This window comes from Enhydra lutris, unplaced genomic scaffold (assembly GCF_002288905.1).
Source record: "Enhydra lutris kenyoni isolate GAN:26980312 unplaced genomic scaffold, ASM228890v2 scaffoldscaffold37, whole genome shotgun sequence".
NCBI classification, from domain to species: domain Eukaryota; kingdom Metazoa; phylum Chordata; class Mammalia; order Carnivora; family Mustelidae; genus Enhydra; species Enhydra lutris.
The window spans coordinates 21,660,079-21,680,604 of NW_019154121.1; the positions used below are offsets into that span (position 1 = coordinate 21,660,079).

The 20,526-nt window shown below is 40.3% G+C and overlaps 1 protein-coding gene across 1 annotated transcript in view; it reads right to left on the minus strand.

Moving 5' to 3' along the window:
* LOC111154449 (ubiquitin specific peptidase 35) overlaps window positions 1–20,526 on the minus strand; it is a 51,315-nt gene that overhangs the window by 17,938 nt on the left and 12,851 nt on the right. The window contains exon 7 of the mRNA XM_022514056.1: window positions 17,223–17,416. Within this exon, the coding sequence (XP_022369764.1) occupies window positions 17,223–17,416 (194 nt within the window). The remainder of the gene's footprint in view (window positions 1–17,222; window positions 17,417–20,526) is intronic.

Consider the following 20,526-nt stretch of genomic DNA (forward strand, 5'->3'; position numbering starts at 1 on the left):
TACTATCCAAAGCAATCTACAGACTCAATGAAATCCTATCAAAATACCAAGAGCATGTATCACAGAACTAGAACAAACAACGCTAAAATTTGTAGAGAACCAAAAAAGACCCTGAATAACCAAAACGATCTTGAGAAAGAACAAAGCTAGAGAGATGGCTGGGTGGTGCAGTAGGTTAAGCATCTGACTTCAGCTCAGATCATCATCCCAGGGTCCTGGGATCCAGCCCCGCATTGGGCCCTGCTCAGCATGAAGTCTGCTTTTCCCTATACCCCCTCCCCTGCTTGTGCTCATGTACTCTCTCTCTCTCAGAAATAAATAAATAAAATCTTAAAAAAAAAAAGAAGCTGGAGACATCACAATCCCAGATTTCAATATATATACTACACAGCTGTAGTAATCTAAACAGAATGACAGTGACACAAAAAGAGACACATAGATCAGTGAAACAGAATAAAGAGGCCAAAAATAACCCCACAATTATATGGTCAAATCATCTATGACAAAGGAGGCAAGAATATACAATGGGGAGAAAAGTTTTTTCACCAAAAAGTGCTGGGAAAACTGGACAGCTACGTACAAAAGAATGAAACTGAACCAATTTCTTATACCATACATAAAATTAAACTCAAAATGGATTAAAGAACTAAATGTGAGACATGAAATGATAAAACTCCTAGAAGAAAACATAGGCAAGTAATTTCTCTGACATCAGCCTTAGTAACGTATTTTTAGATATGTCTTCTCAGTAGAGGGGGAATAAAAACATAAAAAAACTTTTGGGAGCACACCAAAATGAAAATTTTTTGCCAGCAAAGGAAACCATCAACAAAACAAAAAGACAACCTACTGAATAGAAGAAGATATTTTCAAACGTTATAGCCTATAAATGATTAATATAAAAAGATAAAAAAAAGATAAAATAAATGATTAAGAAAAGGATTAATATTTATTATATAAGTACATAAAAACCTGTACAACTCAACACCAAAACATAATCCAACTTAAGAATGAGATGACCTAAATAGACATTTTTTTTTTCCAAAGAAGACACAGATGGCCAACAAGATACATGAAAAGATGCTCAATGAGATGCATTCATCATTGGCGAAATGCAAATCAAAACCACAATGAGATAAGACCTCATGCCTGTCAGAATGGTAGACTCAAAGAGACAAGAACTAAGCATTGGCAAAGATGTGGAGAAAACAGAACCCTTGTGCACTGCTGGTGGGAATGCAAGCTGGTGCAGCCACTGTGGAAAACGGTATGGAGGTTCCTCAAAAAATAAATCCAGTAATTCCATACAATTCAGTAATTCCACTATTGGGTATTTACCCAAAAAAAATAACAATATTAACTTGAAAAGATATCTGCACCCCTATGTTTACTGCAGCATTATTTACAATAGCCAAGATATGGAAGCAGCCCAAGTGTCCACCAACAGACAAATGGATATAGATGTGGTCTATATACACACAATGGAATATTACTCTGCCATAAAGAATGAACTCTTGCCATTTACAACAACATGGGTGGACCTACAGGCTATGATGCTAAGTGAAATGAGACCGAGAAAGACAAATAACATGATTTCACTGATATGTGGAATCTAGAAAACAAATGAATAAACAAACAAAAGCAGAAAGAGACTCATAAATACAAAGAACTTAAACTAATGGTTGCCAAGGGGAGGGTGTGAGGGGACAGGAAAACTGGGTCAAGGGGCCTTGGGAGATACTGGCTTCCAGTTATGGAATCAAGAAGGCACAGGGATAAAAGAGAATATAATGAATGTGATGGATGAAAGCTACCCTGTGAACGTACCATAACGTAGACTTGTCAAAGCAGTATTTTGTACAATACTGCCTGTCAACTGTATTTCAATAATAAATAAATACAGAGGACAGTCAAACTCAGAGAGGCAGAGAACAGAACGGTGGTTGAGGGGCAGAAGAGAAAAGAAAGTGGTCAAAGGGCATAGAGTTTTAGTTACGCTAGATGAATTCTACAGATTTACTAAAACAACAACGAGATACTATTATACACCTATTAGAAGAGTTAAAATCCAGAACACAGAAAACACCAAATGTTGGCAAGGATGGGGAACAGGAAATCTCATTCATCACTGGTGGGAATGCAAAATGGTACAGCTATACTTTGGAAAACACCTAGGCAAGTATTTCTTTTTTTTTTCTTTTTTAGCAATTTCTTACAAAACTAAACATACTATTGCCATCTGATCCAGCTACCATGCTTGTTATTTACTGAAAGGAGCTGAATCATCATGTCCACACAAAAATCTCTACATGGATGTTTACAGCAACCTTATTCTTAATAACGAAAACCTGGAAGAAACCAATATGTCTTTCAAGTATGTAAATGGATGCTCTGTGGCACAAACCAGATGATGGAATACTATTCAGCAGTAACAAGAAATGAGCTACTAAGCCATGAAAAAAATGGAGGAATCTTAAATGCATACTACAAGAAAGAAACCAATCTGAAAAGTACAAACCAATACGGAACCATGCGATTCTAACTATACGACATTCTGGAAAAGGCAAGACTATGGAAACCGTGAAAAGATCAGTGGAAGGGGGACAAAGAGGCAGAGCACAGTGGATTTTTAGGGCAATGACAATATTCTGTATAATACCACAGTGATGGATACACGTCCTTACACATTTGTCCAAACCAACACAATGGACAATGCCAAGAGTAAGCATGAACTGTGGACTATGGGGGTGATGATGTGTCAATGCAGGTTCATCCTTGATTTAAAAAAAAAAGGGGTACTATTGTGGTGAGTGACGTTGATAATGGGAGAGGCAGTGCAACTGTGAGGAAAGAAAGTGGTAAATCTTGATACCTTCCTCTCAGTTTTGTAAACCTAAAATTGATCTGGAAAAAAAAAAAGGTTTTAAAATGAGAAGGAGGAGGGATTCTGGGAAGATGGCAGAGTGGTAAGTACCAGGAAACAGTCTCCCCACCTAGACAACAACTGCATTGGCAGAATCTGTCTAATGCTTCCTATTTGAAAACTCTGGAGTCCTCTGAAAGCTTACAACTTGGAGGGGAAGGCTTCCACTGTTCACTGCTATCAATTTCACCTCTTAGCACAGCAGCCGTTATCCATCCCCACCCCCCAGCCAAATGGCAGGCAGCTGTGTACATGTTTCTAGAACAGTTTACACACAGCCTGCAGGATGCATGGAGGGTAAAAAGTACTCTGTCTCCCAAATTCTGGGAATCTATGCTCTGAGCTCTACTTCTGATCACAGAGGGGCAAAGAGGCAAGCAGCCGCTGAAGTTGCGCGCACACACACACACACACACACACACACACACACCCCTTGGGTGCAAGCCCCTCCACCTTAAGCTGAAGTGACCGCCAGGAGACTTAAAGGGCCAGCGCTCCTCTGCCCTCCTTTCTTTTTTAACCTTTCACATTTCAGAAGCCAGACATTAAAAGCTAGAACACTCAGAAATTGCATATACAGGAAAAATCAAAAAGTGACTGCACACACCCAAGGAAAGGCTCAGAAAAGAAAGAAGACACTTCGTTTACACCTCAGGCTGATCTTCCACACAGAGACAGCCTACAACAATTAAAAAAACAAAAAACAACAAAAAAAAAAACCAACCCACAGCAAACAATGGGGGAAGAGGAGAATTTTATTTCCAGAGTTACCATATTATTAAAATCAAATGTCCAGAGTCCAAGAAAGAATCAGAAGACACACAAAGAAACAGGAAAGTGTGGCCCACTCCAGGGAAAATAACAATCCAACAAAATCTGTCCCCAAGAAAGACTTAAAGGCCAATGAATCAGACAAAGACTTTGAAGTATCGGTTTCTAAAGATAATTAAAGAAGTAAAGGAAGGGGCACCTGGGTGGCTCTGTAAATTAAGCGTCTGACTCTTGATTTCGGCTCAGGTCATGAAGTCGAGCCGCTAATAGCACATGGAGCCTGCTTGAGATTCTCCCTCTCCCTCTGCCCCTCCCTTCCCTTCTAAAAAAAAAGAAAAAAAGATGATTAAAGAACTAAAGTTGTGAAGAAAATCAAGGAGACAATGTAAATAAAATGAAAATGTCAACAAAAAGACAGAAAACCCAAATGGAAACCAAAAAGAAATTCTGGGTCTGAAAAGAATAGCAACTGAAATAAAAAATTCACTAGAGGGATGCAAAGGCAGATATGAGCAGGCAGAAGAGCAGCTGAACTTGAAGAGAGAACAATGGAAATAATCACAGCTGTGGAAAAGAAAGAAAAAAGACTGGCACAATGTGAACAGAACCTTGGAGACCTGTAAGCCAGCGGCAAAATGACCGATATATACATTGTGGGAGTCCCAGAAAAGGAAAAGGGGAAAAAAAGGGGCAGAGAGAATATTAATAAATAATGATTGAAAATTACGCAAGTTGGATTAAAACCATAAATGAGCCAAGAAGCTCAAGAAAACCCAAGTAAGATGAATTCAAAAAGACCCACTGAGACACATTAAATAGAAAAAAGGGGAGGAAAAAAAGACAACAGACATATCAGATCAACAAAGACCAAATCTTCAAAGCAGCAAGACAAATGAATCATCCCAAACAAGGGATCATTAATACTAATTATGCAAATAGTTATTCACAGATTTCTCATCAGAAACTTTGGAGGCCGGAAGACAGTGGACAAATACTGTCAAAGCGCTCAAAGAAAAAAACTGTTAACCAAGAATCCGCAATGTGGCAAAACTGTCCTTCAAAATTGAGGGAGAACTCAAAACATTCCCAGATAAAACAACAGCTGGGAGACTCTGGGACCACTAGCCTGCCCTGCCCTGCCTTGCAGTCATGCTCAGGGGCGTCCTGCGAGGTCCTGCGAGCTGAAAGGAGAGTACCCTGACAGCACCCTGAAGCACATGCAGAAATAAAGATCTCAACAAACGCAAATACATGGGCGCCTGTGTGGCTCACTGGGTTAAGCCTCTGCCTTCAGCTCAGGTCACGATCTCAGGGTCCTGGGATCGAGCCCCCCATCAGGCTCTCCACTTGGTGGGGAGCCTGCTTCTCCCTCTCTCTCTCTCTCTCTGCCAAATAAACAAATTGAAACACAATCTAAAAAAAAAAACAAAAAAACTAATTAAAAAAAACCGCAAATACATGAGCAACTATAAAAGTCACTGTTGTTTTAGCCACCGTCTGTAACTATTGTTTCAACTGCGCTTCTTGTTTCAACATTATCTAAGAGAGTGATACATGTAAAGAAAAAATTACTAATGTAAGAGCTAGGAATTACTCTAACTCTGGTTTGTAACTATCTTCTCTTCATGTTATTTAGATCACTAATACATTTTTTTTTAAAGATTTATATATTTATTTGACACAAAGAGAGAGAGCGCGCACGCGCGCACAGACAGGGGCAGCAGTGGGCAGAGAGGGAGAAGCAGGCTCCCCAATGAGCCCGGAGCCGGATGGGATGAGGGACTTGATCCCAGGACCCCGGGATCATGACCTGGGGCATCTGGGTGGCTCAGCAGGTTAAGCGTCTGCCTTCGGCTCAGGTCATGATCCCAGAATCTTGAGATCCAGAGCCCCACATGAGGCTCCCTGCTTCTCCCTCTCCTTTTGCCACCCCGCCCCCTCTCATGCTCTCTCTCATTTGCTCTCGCTCACTCTCTAATAAATAAAAAAATCTTAAAACACAGAGGAACTACTGATTTATGTTTTTTGGACATACAGAGTATAAAGAAGTAATTTTGCAACATCAACAACCGAAACAGATGTGAAGGAGCTGTAAAGGAGCAGAGGTTTCTATGTTATTGAAATTCAGCTGCTACAAATTAAAATTGGAAGGTTCTAAATTTAGAATGTTAAGTGTAATCCCCATGGTAACAACAAAGAAAACAATTATACAATATACAAGCAAGGAAATAAAGAATTTGAACATTTCACTATGAAAAATCAACTGGACACAGAAGACAACAAGAATGCAGGCTATTAGGGACAAAAAAAGTTAAAGGGTATGTAGAAGCCAAATAGCACAGTGACAGAAGTCCCTCCTGATCCATAATTACTATAAAAGCAAATAGATTAAATCCTCCCATCAAAAAACAAAGATTGACAGGATGGATAAACATGTACAATCCAACTCTAGGCTCTCTGTGAGGGACTCACTTGCAATTCAAAGACACAAACAGGCGTAAAGTGAAAGGACAGAAAAGAATATTCCATACAAATGAAAACCAGCACTGGGCAGAGGCAGCTGAATTGATAGCAGACAAAACAGACCTTAAAACAAAAAAGCTTACAAAACACAAAAAATGTATTGATAAAAAGCTTAATACAGCAAAAATATAACAATTGTAACCATTTACACACCAAATGACAGGCCATCAAAATACACAATACAAAAAACCAAGAATTTAAAGGGAGAGATCGACATTTCTACACCTCAGTGCCCCACCCACAATCAGGGATAGAACTACCAGAAAGGGGTACCTGGGTGGCTCAGTGGGTTAAAGCCTCTGCCTTCGGCTTGGGTCATGATCCCAGGGTCCTGGGATCGGCCCCGCATCGGGCTCTCTGCTGGGCAGGGAGCCTGCTTCCCTTCCTCTCTCTCTGCCTGCTTGTGATCTCTCTCTGTCAAACAAATAAGTAAAATCTTTAAAAAAAATAAATAAAAATAAATAAAAATTTTAAAAAAAGGAACAACCAAAAAGAAGGTTAAGGAAACAGAGGACTTAACACAATAACCAAGAACCACCTAGATCTAACACACACGTACAGAACACTCCACCCAAAAGCAGCAGTACACATTCTTCTCAAGTGCACATGAGATATTTGCCAGAAAGATTATAAATTAGCCACAAATTAAATCTCAGATTTTAAAAGATAAATATCAAAGAATCTTCTCCGACCACACTGGATGAACAGAATCCAGTAACAAAAAGAAAATGTACAAAATTGTGAAAATTAAACAACACATTTTTTTAAGAGGTAAGAAGAGAGGGAGTTACAGAGGGGCGGGGAAGAACAGAGGAAGAGGGAGAATCTGAAGCAGGCTCCAGGCCCAGCAGGAACCCAACTTGGGGCTCGATCTCACAACCCTAAGACCATGACCTAGCCAAAATCAAGAGTTGGACACTTAACCAACTGTGCCACCCAGACACCCCTAAACAACACACTTTTTTTTTTTTTAAAGATTTTATTTATTTGTCAGAGAGAGAAGGAGACAGAGAGCACAAGCAGGGAGAGCAGCAGACAAAGGGAGAGGGAGAAGACTCCCCGCTGAGCAGGGAGTCTGATGTGGGCTTGATCTCAAGACCCTGGGATCATGACCTGAGCCACCGAGGTGTCCCAGCAACACACTTTTTAACAACCAAAGATCAAAGAAGAAATCACAAGGAAAATTAGAAACTACTCAGAAACAAATGAAAACACAACAAAACATACCAAAACTTAAGGGATATAGCCAAAGTAGTGATAGGGGAAACATAGCTATAAATGCTCATATTAAAAAACAAGACAGATCTCAAATCTACAACCTATATTCACAACTTAACAAACTAGAAAAAGAACAAACTAAAGCTAGAAGAAAGCTAGAAGCTAGAAATAGAAGCTAGAAGAAGGCAGAAACTAGAAGAAAGCTAGAAGAAAGAAATAAAGGACTAGAGCAGAGAAAATTAAAACAGAAAACAGAAATATAGGAGAAAAAAAAAAGTTGGTTCTTCAAAAAGAGCAACAAAGTTAACAATCATGGGACACTTGGGTGGCTCAGTCAGTTAAACATCTACCTTTGGCTCAGGTCATGATCCCAAGGTCCTGGGATCAAGTCCTGCATTGGGTTCCTTGCTCAGCGGGAGTCTGCTTCTCCCTCTGTCTGCCACTCCCCCTACTTGTGCTCTCTCTCTGACCAATAAATAACATCTTTAAAAGAAAATTAACGAACATTTAGCTAGATGGACTAAGGAAAAAAGACTCAAATTACTAAAATCAGAAATTAACATGGGGACATCAATACCAATTCAATAGAAATAAGAAGAATAATGAGAGTAGTATGAAGAATAGTTTGAGCAGACATAAACTAGTAAGGAGGTTGAATCAGTAATCAATAATCTCCCAACAAAGAAAAGTCCTGGACCTCAGGGTTCTCAAGTGAATTCTACCAACCTTTAAAGGAGAACTAATACCAATCTTTCCCAAACTTTTTGAAAAAAACTGAAAAGCACTTCTTACTTCTTACTTATTCTAGGAGGTCAGCATAACTCTGATACCAAAGCTGAAAACAGTGTAAAAAAACTACAGACTGATTACCTATAGGAATCCTAATACAAAAATCCTCAACAAATACAAGCAAACAGAATTCAGCAGCACATTAAAAGCAGTATACGCCAGGATGCCTGGCTGGCTCAGTTGGAAGAATGTGCTATTCTTGATCTTGGGGCTGTGAGTCCAAGACCCACACTGGGTGTAGACATTACTTAAAATAAATAAATAAACTTTAACAATATTTTAAAAAGGTGAAATGTACTATTAAAAAACAAATAAATAAAAATAATAATAAAAGCAGTATATACCATGACCAAGTAGCATTTATTCCTGGAAAGCAAGGATGGTTCAACATACCAAAAAAAAAAAAATCAATGTAATATATATACATCACCAAAATAAAGAGAACAACGTGATCAAGTCAATTGATATAGAAAAAGCAACTGACAATAGTCAGCACATTTTTATGGTAAAAATACTCTATATAATAGAAATTGTGGAAATTACCTCCACGTGATATAAACCATATACTAAAATCTGTAGCAAATATAACACTCAGTGGTGAAGTCTAAAAGCTTTTCCTCAAGATCAGGAAAAATGCAAGGATGCCTAATGTCACCCCTTCTGATGAACACAGCACTAGAAGGTCTAGCCGGAGCAACCACACAAAAAATAAATAATAGAAGTAAAATTATCTGTCTGCAAAGAATATAATCTTGTTATGTAGAAAATCCTAAAAACCACAGAAAAAGCTGTTCAAACTAATAACTCAGCAAAGTAGCAGGATACAAAGTCAACACACAAGAACCAGTTGCATTTTCATAATCCAATAAAGAACAATCCAAAAGAAAATTACAAAAACAATTCCAATTACAATAGCATTAAAAAGACGTAAAAGATTACACAATGAAAACTACAAAACACTGTTGAAAGAATCAAAGGCATAAATAAATGGAAACGCATTCCATATTCATGGATTAGAAGAGTTAATATTGTCAAAATGTCATTATTTCCCAAAGTGATCTGTAGATTCAATGTAATCCCTAGGAAAATCCAATGACATTTTTTTGCAGGAACAGAAAAAAACATTCTAAAATCCATACGGAATCCCAAAGGATCACAAATAATGAAGAACAATCTTGAAAAAGATGAACAGAACTGGGAGGACTCCTACTTTCTGATGTTAAAACCTACTACGCAAAGCTACAGTAACAAAACAATGTGGCACTGGCATAAAGACAGACACAGAGACCAGTGGAATAGAGAGCCCAGAAATAAACCCTCATGAACATGGTCAAGTGATTTTTGACAAAGTGCCAAGATCATTCAATGATGGAAAGAACAGGCTTTTCAAGAAATGGTGCTGGACAAAGTAAATGTCTATAGCAAAAGAATGAAGTTGGACCCTTACATAACACCATGTACAAAACTCAGAATGGATCAAGGACCTAAATTTACAAGCCAAAACAACAAAACTCTTGGGGAAAAAAACATGGCACAAAAGCTTTACATTGGATGGGCAACCATCTAAGAGAAAACACCAAGGGCACAGACACAACAAAATTACAGAAACTAGACCTCATGAAAGTTTAAAAAATTGTACAGAAAGAAACCATTCAGGGTTTCACTCCAAGATAGAAGGATCCTGAATTCAACTCCTCTCACAGACACACTAAACGTTCAGCTACATATGGAACAATTCCCTTCGAAAGAAATCTAAAAACTAGCTGAGCAGCTCCTACACATCAGGCAAATCCTGAGCAGCTCCTACACATCAGGAAAAACACTGACACAGGTAGGAGAGATGGAGACACAATTTCACCACAGACCCCACCTCTGGCATGGTGACCCACGATCGGGTGGGAAATCACAACTACCAGCTTCTCCCTGAGGAGGGAAGGATATGAATGCCACATCTGGCACCCTAACTTTTAAGACCTGAACCTAAGGAATGGGTACCTAAGGGACAGGGCTAATGTCCACAAGACCAACAGCGCTATAGCTAACTGAGAAACAGTACTTTAACGGCTTGCACGGACCCACCATGGCTAACCCCTCAGGAGCCAGCAGAGAGGCAGCTGAGTGAATCATGCCCAGTCTTTCTGTGAAAAAGTTCATCTATCTTAAAAGTTCAGCCTGACGTGTGAGCTTCTAATTTAACATATATCTAGGAACAACTGAAATACCTTCCAAAGGCTGCAGAGGCTAACTGCTATCATCTTTGCACTCTCCCTCTGCCTCACTCCAGTTTCCAGTGTCTCCCAGAAAGAGGCTTCTGCACATATCTGCAGCCCTGGATTTTACAGTTACCACCCAGGGAACACCCCTCTAAATGTCTGGTTCTGGTGGCCGGTGAAGCTTACACTTGCAGATCACATAGCACCATAACAAACAGAAAACAGTTGGGCTACCATACCGGGGAACAGCAGAGAGGCATAGACAGAAATGCACAATCTTTCCAAGAAAAAGGACTATTAGGATATCTTCAAAGATGCAAATGCCCATCTCCCAGTCTTCCCTCAAAGGAGGTATATCTGCGTACTTTAAAAGCAACTACCTGAGGTTCTGGCTTCCGGTAAGCCCTGCATCTAGCTGCTGCCTGAGATCCTCCCCTTTGGGACACTGACAGGTCTTGGGCATAGTCTGAACTAATAAGAGCCACTAAGAACAAAGTAGACTGCTTAGGCAATCACAGTGGTTTCAGAGACAGCCAAAAGGAAGAGCAAGGATGAACAAAAGGGTTCATCTACACAACACCACTCCTTCAAGACCCAGAGAAGTAGTTGTTTTATCTAAGGCATGCAAACCAACACAGTCAAGGATGAAGAAGAAACAGAGAACTATATTGCAAATGAAAGAACAAGATAAAACCTCAGAAAAAGATGTTAAAATGGAGACAAGTGATTTACCAGACAGGGTTTTCAAAACAATAAGCATAATGATGCTCACCGAGGCAAGGAGAACAGTGCATGAACAAAGTGACAACTTGAACAAAGAGAAAGAAAATATAAGAAAGTGCCAAGCAGAAATCACAAAATTGAAGAACACAATAAATGTATTGGAAAACACAACAGAGGGATTCAACATCAGATTAGACCAAGCAGAAGAAATCACTAGCAAACTCGAAGACAGGGCAGTGAAACTCATCCAGAACAGTTAAAAGAAAAAAGAATGAAAAACAGTAAAGATACCCTAAAGGACTTATGGGACAAAATTAAGCAGACTGATATTCACAACATAAAGTGACTCAGAAGGAGAAGAGAGAAAAAAAAGACATAAAACTTATTTGATGAGGGGCACCTGGGTGGTTCAGCAGGTTAAGCATCTGTCTTCGGCTTGGTTATGATCTCAGGGTCCTGGGATCGACCCTGTGTCAGGCTGTTTGGCAGGGAGTCTGCTTCTCCCTCTCCCTGCAGCTCCCCCTGCTTGTGTGCGCACTCACTCTCTCTATCTGACAAATAAATAGAGAGAGAGAGAGAAACTCTCTTAGAAAAAAAAAGGTGGGGGGGCGCCTGGGTGGCTCACTGGCTTAAGCCTCTGCCTTCGGCTAGGGTCATGATCCCAGGGTCCTGGGATTGAGGCCCACATTAGGCTCTCTGCTCAGCGGGGAGCCTGCTTCCCCCTTTCTCTCTGCCTGCCTCTCTGCCTACTTGTGATCTCTGTCTGTCAAATAAATAAATAAAATCTTAAACAAACAAACAAACAAACAACTTGGATGCCTGGGTGGCTCAGTTGGTTAAGTGACGGCCTTCAGCTCAGGTCATGATCCTAGAGTCCCAGGATAGGGTCCCACATAGGGCTCCCTGCTCAGCAGGGAGCCTGCTTCTCCCTCTGACCCCCCCCCCCATCTCATGCTGTCTTTCAAATAAATAAATAAACAAATAAATACTTATTTGATGAAATACCTGAAAACTTCCTTAATCTGGGAAAGGAAACAGACATCCAGATTTGGAAGCCAAGAATGTTCAAATAAGATGAATTCAGAGAGACCCACACTAACACTCTATAATTAAGTTGTCGAAAGTTAAAGACAAAAAGAGAACCTTAAAAGTGTCTAGAAGAAAACAGCTTGTTATATACAAGGGAACCCTTGTAAGTATATCAGCATATTTCCTGAAAAAATTTTGCAGACTAGAAGGGACTGGTGTGACTAAGAGAAAACTTCCGACCAAGAATAATCTACTCAGTAATATGTTAGAGCAGATTAATATAACAGTCCTTTACCAGAAAATTCTAGCAAAAAGCAACAGAATACACATTCTATACAACCTTATGTGGTACATCCTCCAGAATAGATCATGTATTGGGCCACAAGTCTTAATAAACTTAAGAAGACTGAAATCATATCAAGCATCTTTTCTGACCACAATGGTATGAAACCAGCAATGACTTAGAAGGAAAAAAAAACAAACAAACAAACAGAAAATTCACAAGTATGTGGTGACTAAACAACATACTACTGAACAACCAATGAGTGAAAGAAGAAATCAAAAGAGAAATCAAAAAATACCTTGAGACAAATGAAAATGTAAATACAGGATACTAAATATTATGGGATGCAGGAAAGGCAATTCTAAAAGGGAAAATCATAGTGATAAATGCTTACATTAAGATATAAGAAAGAGGGGCGCCTGGGTGGCTCAGTGGGTTAAAGCCTCTGCCTTCAGCTCAGGTCATAATCCCAGAGTTCTGGGATCGAGCCCCGCATCGGGCTCTCTGCTCAGCAGGGAGCTGGCTTCCCTTCCTCCCTCTCTCTGCCTGCCTCTCTGCCTACTTGTGATCTCTATCAAATAAATAAATAAAATTTAAAAAAAAAAAAAGATACAAGAAAGATCTCAAATAAACGAACTTTACATCTCAAGGAACTAGAAAAAAACTAAGCCCAAAAATAGAATAAAGGAAATAAAGATCAGAACAAAAATAAATGGAGACTAAAAATACAGTAACAATGATCAATAAAACTAAGCCATTTTTTTGAAAAAGAGAAACAAAATGGACAAACCCTTAGCTACACTCACCAAGAAAAAATGAGAAAGGGCACAAATAAGATCAGAAGTGAAAGAGACATTACAACTGATACTACACAATAGAAACGATCATTAGGATACTACTATGAACAATTATATTCCAACAAATTTCTTCCAACCTGGAAGAAACGGAGAAATTCTTAGAAACATACAAACTGTTAACACTGAATCATAAAGTAGTAGAAATTCTGAACAGATGACTACTAGTAAGGAGAATGATTCAGTAATTAAAAATTTCCCAAACAAAAGACCAGGACCAGATGGCTTCACTGATGAATTTCTCTGAACACTGAAAGAATTAATACCAAGCCTTCTCAAACTCTTCCAAAAAACAGAAGGAATGCTTCCAAACTCATTTTATAAGATCAGCATTGCCCAAATACCAAAATCAGACAATGTCAAGAACATTGCAGGCCAATATCCCTGATAACACAGATACAAAAATCCTCAACAAAATATTAGCAAACCAAATTCAACAACACACAAAAAGGTCCATACAACATGATCAAGTGGATTTATTGGAGGGATGCAAAGATGGTACAATATCCACAGAGCAACCAACACAGCACACTACATAACAAAATGAAGGATAAAAATCGTATGATCATCTCAACAGATGCATGAAACTCAATATCCATTTATGTTTAATAAAAACTCTCAAAAATAGTAGGTATAGAAGAAACATACCTCAACATAATAAAGGCCATCTAGGACAAGCCCAAAGCTAACAACATACTCAGTAGTGAAAACCTGAAAGCTTTTCCTCTAAGATGAGGAACAAGATAAGGATGTCCACATCCTCACTTTTATTCAACATAGTAGTGGAAGTCCTAGCTAGTAATGAGGCAAGAAAAAGAAAAGGCATCATAATTGGAAGGGAAGAAATAAAACTGTCTCTATTTGTAGATGACATGATATTACATATTAAAAAAACCCCAGACTCCACCAAAAAAACCCTTAGAATAAACTCAGTAATTCAGTAATGTTGCAGGATACAAAAATCTGTTGCATTTCAATACCCTGTAACAAACCATAAGAAAAATAAATTTAAAAATCCCATTTATGTTCGCATCAAATTTAACCAAGAAGGTAAAAGACCTGTACAGTGGTCCCCACTTACCTGCAGGAGATACAAGATTCCAACGGAAGCTTGAAACTATAAATAGTACCAAATCCTATATATATATACTGTTCTTTCCTATACATACCTATGATAAAGTTTATTTTATAAATAAGGCACTGTAAGATGTTACCAACTAACAATAAAATATAACAACATACTATAATAAGGGTAATGTGAACGTGATCTCTCTCTCAAAATACCTTACTATACTGTATTCACCCTCTTCCTGTAATGATGTGAGATGATAAAATACCCATGTGATGAGGTAAAGCAAAGTAAATGAGGCAGGCATTGTGACGCAGTGTTAGGCCACTTCCCTGGTCTTCTGGCAACGTGTCAGAATGAGGATCATTGATGAAAGAAATTAAAGATGATGCAAATAAACGGAAAGGTATTCTGTGTTCATGGATTGGAAGAATACTGTTAAAACGTTCATACTACTTAAAACAATCTAAAATTCAATGCAATCCTTATCTAAATGACAATGGCATTTCTCATTGAAATAAAACAGACTGCCCTAAACTTTGTATGGAGCTATCTAAGACCTCAAATACCCAAAGCAATTTTAAAAAAGAAATAGCTGCAGGCATCACGATTCCGGATTTCAAACTACATTACAAAACTATAGTAATCAAAAACAATACAGTACTGGCATAAAAAGATCAAGAGATCCATGCAACAGAACAGAGTGCCCCAAAATAAGGCAAAAAAACTGCTTATATGGTCAATATACAAAAAAGAGCCAAGAAGATACAGTGGGGAAAGGACAGTCTCTTCAGTAAACGGTGCTGTGAAAACAGAACAGCCACAAGCAAAGGAATGAAACCATACCCTTACCTCACACCATACACAAAAATCAACTCAAAATGGATTTAAGACTTGAACATTAAGACCCAATACCATACAACTCCCATAAGAAAACACAGTCTATAAGCTCCTTGGCATCACCTTGGCAATGCTTTTTTAGATCTGATGCTAAAAATAAAGATGACAAAAGCAAAATAAGTGGGACAACATCAGATTGAAAAGCTCCTACACATCAAAGGAAACCATCAACAAAATGAAAAGGCATCCTAAAAAAAATGAGAGAAAATATTTGCAAATCACCTCTCTGATAAGGGGTTAGTAATAGCCAAAATATATGAAGAACTCAGACAACTCAACAAGAAAAAAGCAATCCTACTAAAAAAGAGGCAGAGGATCTCAAAAGACCATTTTTCAAAGAAGATGGCCAACAGGAACCTGAAGAGGTGCTCAACGTCACTATCATTAGGGAAACCAAATCCACAATAAGGTATCGCCTCACCCCTGTCTGAATGGCTATATCAAAGACAAGAAATAACAAATGTTGGGAAGGACCTGGAACAAAAGGAATCTTTACACACTACTGATGGGACTATAAAGTGATACACCTACTCTAGAAAACAGTATGGAGGTACCTCAAAAAATTAAAAATAGAGAACTACCTTGTGATCCAGCATTTCCACTTCAGAGTATCTAAAGAAGATACAGAAATGGCCAAGGAGTTCATGAAAAGATGCTCAACTTTCATCAGAAAATCATCACTAATCATCAGAAAAATGCAAATCACAATTACAATGGGATACCACCTCACAACCACTGGGATACTACTATCAATAAAACAGAGGGGTGCCTGGGTGACTCAGTTAAGCAATCAATTCGTGATTCTGGCTCAGGTCATGAGCTCAGAGTCCCACCTCCAGCTCTGCACTAGGCGTGGAGCCTGCCTAAGATTCATCCTCTCTCTCTCTCTCCCCTCCTCCCTCGGCTCTCTTAGAAAGAGAAAAAAAAAAAAAAAAACCAGAAATATTGGCAAGGATGTAGAGAAAATGGAATCCAAGTGGACTGCTGGTGGGAATATAAAGTGGTGCAGCCACTGTGGAGAACAGCATGCAGGTTCCTCAAAAAGTTAATCACAGAACGACCCTACGACCCAGCAGTTCCACTTCAGGACAAATACCCGAAAGAATGGAAAGCAGGATCTCAAAGAGCTATTTGTACACCCACACTCGTCGCAGTAGTATTCCCAATGGCCAAAATCGAAAAGCAACAGTTGGGTTGCCAGTATAATGGGGTTGCCAGAGCCTGGGGGAAGGGAGAACAGGAATCTGAGACGTTATTGTTCAGGAAGTATAGAATTTCAGATTCACAAGATGAAAAGAGTTACATGGTGGAAATGATCACACAACAATGTGAATGTATTTACCACCACTGAGCTGTGCAATTAAAATAGTTAATATCGTAAATTTTATGTACATTTTAACATACACACACACACACACACACACACACACACACACACAAAACTGGGGGAAGAAAAGATGTCTACTTCTGTGACTGAAACCCTGAGTGATTTTTAATCAAGCCTAAAGTTAGATAGGTAGCCATCGCCAATAAAAATTATATTTTAATAAGGGGGCAGGGAATGCCTAATACCAGAGTGAGTGGAAAACACAATCCATTCCTTTGGACTCCAGGGAAAAAATCAGTGATGTTGACCAACCCAGAGTAGACCCCTTCCCACCATAGCCTAGTCCACAAAGTCCCATCTCAAGTTCCCATCCAGTCTCATCCTACTGCCTTGTCAATGGCCTGGAGCTCTCAGGGACTGCTCACCTGCCTCTTCATGTGCCCACAAACCTCAGGGAATTATGCCACCAATGCAAAGAAGGCCTCGTCTGCTCCAACCACCCCCCCACTACCCTCTCCAACCCCTCATCTCCACCCCACACACCTGGGAGCCCAAAGAAGAGAAGGAGGGGCAGACAGGAAATTCAAAAGCAGCACCTACTCAGAAGCCATGAATAAGGCCTGAAGGATGCTGTTCACGTAGCATGTGTTGCCCAGATTGATTAAACCAATCTTGCCGGTGTCTGACTTGGCCATTAGCCGGGGGTAGAAACCAGCCAGCTCACTCTTCTGCGAGGTCCAGGCATCCTGCCCCAGCAGCTGCTTGATGCGGTCCTCATTGGGAACGTGGAGGTCCTGAGGAGGGAACAAGCCAGCAGGATGGTGGGGACCACGGTCAGCTCTAAAAATATCACTTCCTCTAGGAAGCCTTCCTGGACTACAGCCAACCCCACCCCCACCCAAGCACACCACCCCACAAATGTCCCAGATATACATGTTAACAGCCTTCTGCTTCCAAACTTATTCTAGGTTCTCATTTTGACACATGGGCCTTCTAGATCACCTTTCATGCCATAACTGCCTTAAGAAGATATAAAATGCCCATTTCATAGATGAAAAAACTATGAGGCAGAAAAGAAATTTTTCCAAGCACATACAGACAATAAATAAAGAATCCATGTGTTCTTAGAGGAGTCCAGCGTATGACAGACTGTAAGCAATGACAACGCAGGCCCACCAGCCAGATCCAACAATGTCAAGATCTCAGGCCTCATCCTGACTCTGGTCCTAACCGCCTGGCAATGGTCAGTGAGACTCTCTGACTCCATTTCCTCATTTGTCAAGAGAGGCTACTCCTACTTTGTATTATTTTGGCACTCCATATTTTCACAGCACTTGCATACAATGAGGCTCCTCCATGCCCTCCTCCTTTTAGGTCTGCCATCAGGTTTAATTAGCCACCCTGCCCCCAGCACAATCCCACAGACAGGATGGTGGGAGGGTCCTGAGATATGGATCCTAGGTCAAGGGCTCAGGGATTAGCATGCTTTCTTACTTACTCTCCTACATTAAAACAGATGCACCTAAAAGAACATTCCCCAGCACGGATTCTAATCTATTTTAAAGAAAAACTCCTAAGCATAACACAGAACTACTTGATAGATTTTAGTGGCATTCCTCAAAGCCCTGTTGTTTCCAGATCCTGAGCACAGACCCTAGATTTGTGCAAGCCTCCAGAGTTTCAAACCAGCTTAGCACCGAAGGCCCTGGTCTCCCCAGCATACACCGTCCGGCCACCGCAGAAGTTCCTGCTCAACGAGTGGTTTAACATTTGTGCGCACTCATTTCCCAGGAACATTTATCAGATCAGTCACCTATCACAGATGATAAAAATACAGGAGCTGCCAAAGGCAACATTAAAAAGATAAAGGCTTGGGGAACCTGGGGGCACAGATGGGTAAGTGTCTGATTTCAGCTCAGGTCATGAGCTCAGGGTTATGAAAGGGAACCCCGCTTAAGATTCTCTCTCTCCCTCTCCCTCTGCCCCTCCCCATCTCTAAATTAAAAAACAAAAAACAATGGGCTTACTATCTTCTTAGCCCCTTCTTAGCCCCTTTTGTCTTCCCCTATCCAATTCCCACCCCCCCATACGACACATGAATAGGGACAAAAAGGCAGAAAGACAGAAGCTCACGCATATGCACATATGCATGATGCAAAATTATCGACACTAGAAAAAAAAAATGTCATTTTCTCCAAAGAAGGTACTCTGGTACTCTTACAAAAAAAAAAAAAAAAGAGAGAGAGAGAACTACAAAATAGGTTTCAAGCTCCTCATGTGACATACAATGGCTCCCTTAGCAAGAACCACAGCTCCCAGAGAAACTGCCTGAGAGAACTTTCCCAAATTTACTTATAAAGGAGCCTCAAGGAAGGATGTGCTCAAAAAAAAAAACATGTCAAGTTTTATAAACAATAAAATTCTATGGATACTTTGCTGCCTTGCTTCCTACACTGGCTCATACCAAGAGGTATTCAAAGCCACAGGACAAATGTAGCACATCTCCCTGGAGCCACATTCTCTAATATTCAAGGAAGAAAAATGTCTGCCTTAAAACAAATGTTTATCAAATATGTACCTGAATCTCTGAGATAAAAGGAGATTCCAGAGAAACACTGAGCTTGTGTCAGCCTGCTTGGTATAAGCAGCCCCTTTCTGGGCTCCAGTACTCTGGAGGAAAGGTCTGAGAGGCCCATATCTGCTAGAGGAAGCAGAGTCAGTCTGGTCTGAGGCCCTCCGGTCTGATCTTCCCAACGTCCCTTCCACTCTGCTGACAAACTGCACGTTCCCACTCCCACGCCTCTCCCTCGGACGCACCTGCGGGTGCCCCATTCTCCCAGTTCCCATCCCTCAAGGCCTCACTCTTATAGACCCTCTCTAGAAGACATTCCAGGATCTCAAGTGGGGTACACACATGTTCTATACCTCGCTGCCTGCACCTAGTGGTACCAGTATTTACAGATCCATTGTCACCCAGATTGGGCCATAGACCCTAGCATGAAAAGCCCAAGTCTCACTCAGTGTGGGTTTCCCTCAATGCCCAGTGCAAGGCCATGCTCCCTCCTCTTTGTTCATGCCTCCATAACTGCATTTTTCACACGACAGTCACATTCATTCACTCAGAGATCACGGAGATACTTGCTGGGCACAGAAGTCCTGACATGGTCCCTGCCCACCAGAAGCTCCCAAGCTAGCAGGAAATAGTAACAGTCACTTCCAGCAAGTCAAGGCCCTGTCTCCTCTGTTCATCTACCTCCAGTGACGGGCTTCTCTTGTAGGTATTCTCCATTTAAAAATAAATGCATTCTCCTGTTAAGTTGGAAAAACTGAGATGATCCAAGTAAATGCCAGAGGTTTTGTTTCAAGTTATCAACTGACTCTCACTCGTGGTAGGTTGTTCCCTTCTGTGTTTTATAATTTTTGGATTATAAATTCATCTTTAGCAGAGTTTTATCTTTGTGAATTGAAAGCACTTTCATTTCTGTTTCTACAAGGCAACTCTAGGGTATTACTAGTTCATAACTACTTTTAATGTGAGTGCCTGAGCTTAGGGTCCCACAACCCCAAAGACAATGAGAACTTGAACCCCTAAACCCACAAGAGCAGGCCAATGACGACAAATTTCACTTTTCCCAATCCAGAATGCAGACCAAGCCAGAAAAGTTTCCTTGAAATCTATGTGAGACCACGTATGTATTTTTTTTCTAGATCACTCTTTCACTAACAGCAAAGCCTTTTTGGGTCCTGACTTACATGGGCCTCTTACTGCTAATGCCCCAAGGGGAGCAGGCCCTAAGCATCACCTCCTGTCCCTACAAGCTCAAGTGGTTTAGTGACTACAGTTACACCCTCCCCCCCTCCCTCCCCACCACAGGGCATGAGAGCATCATCCCTCACTTACCAT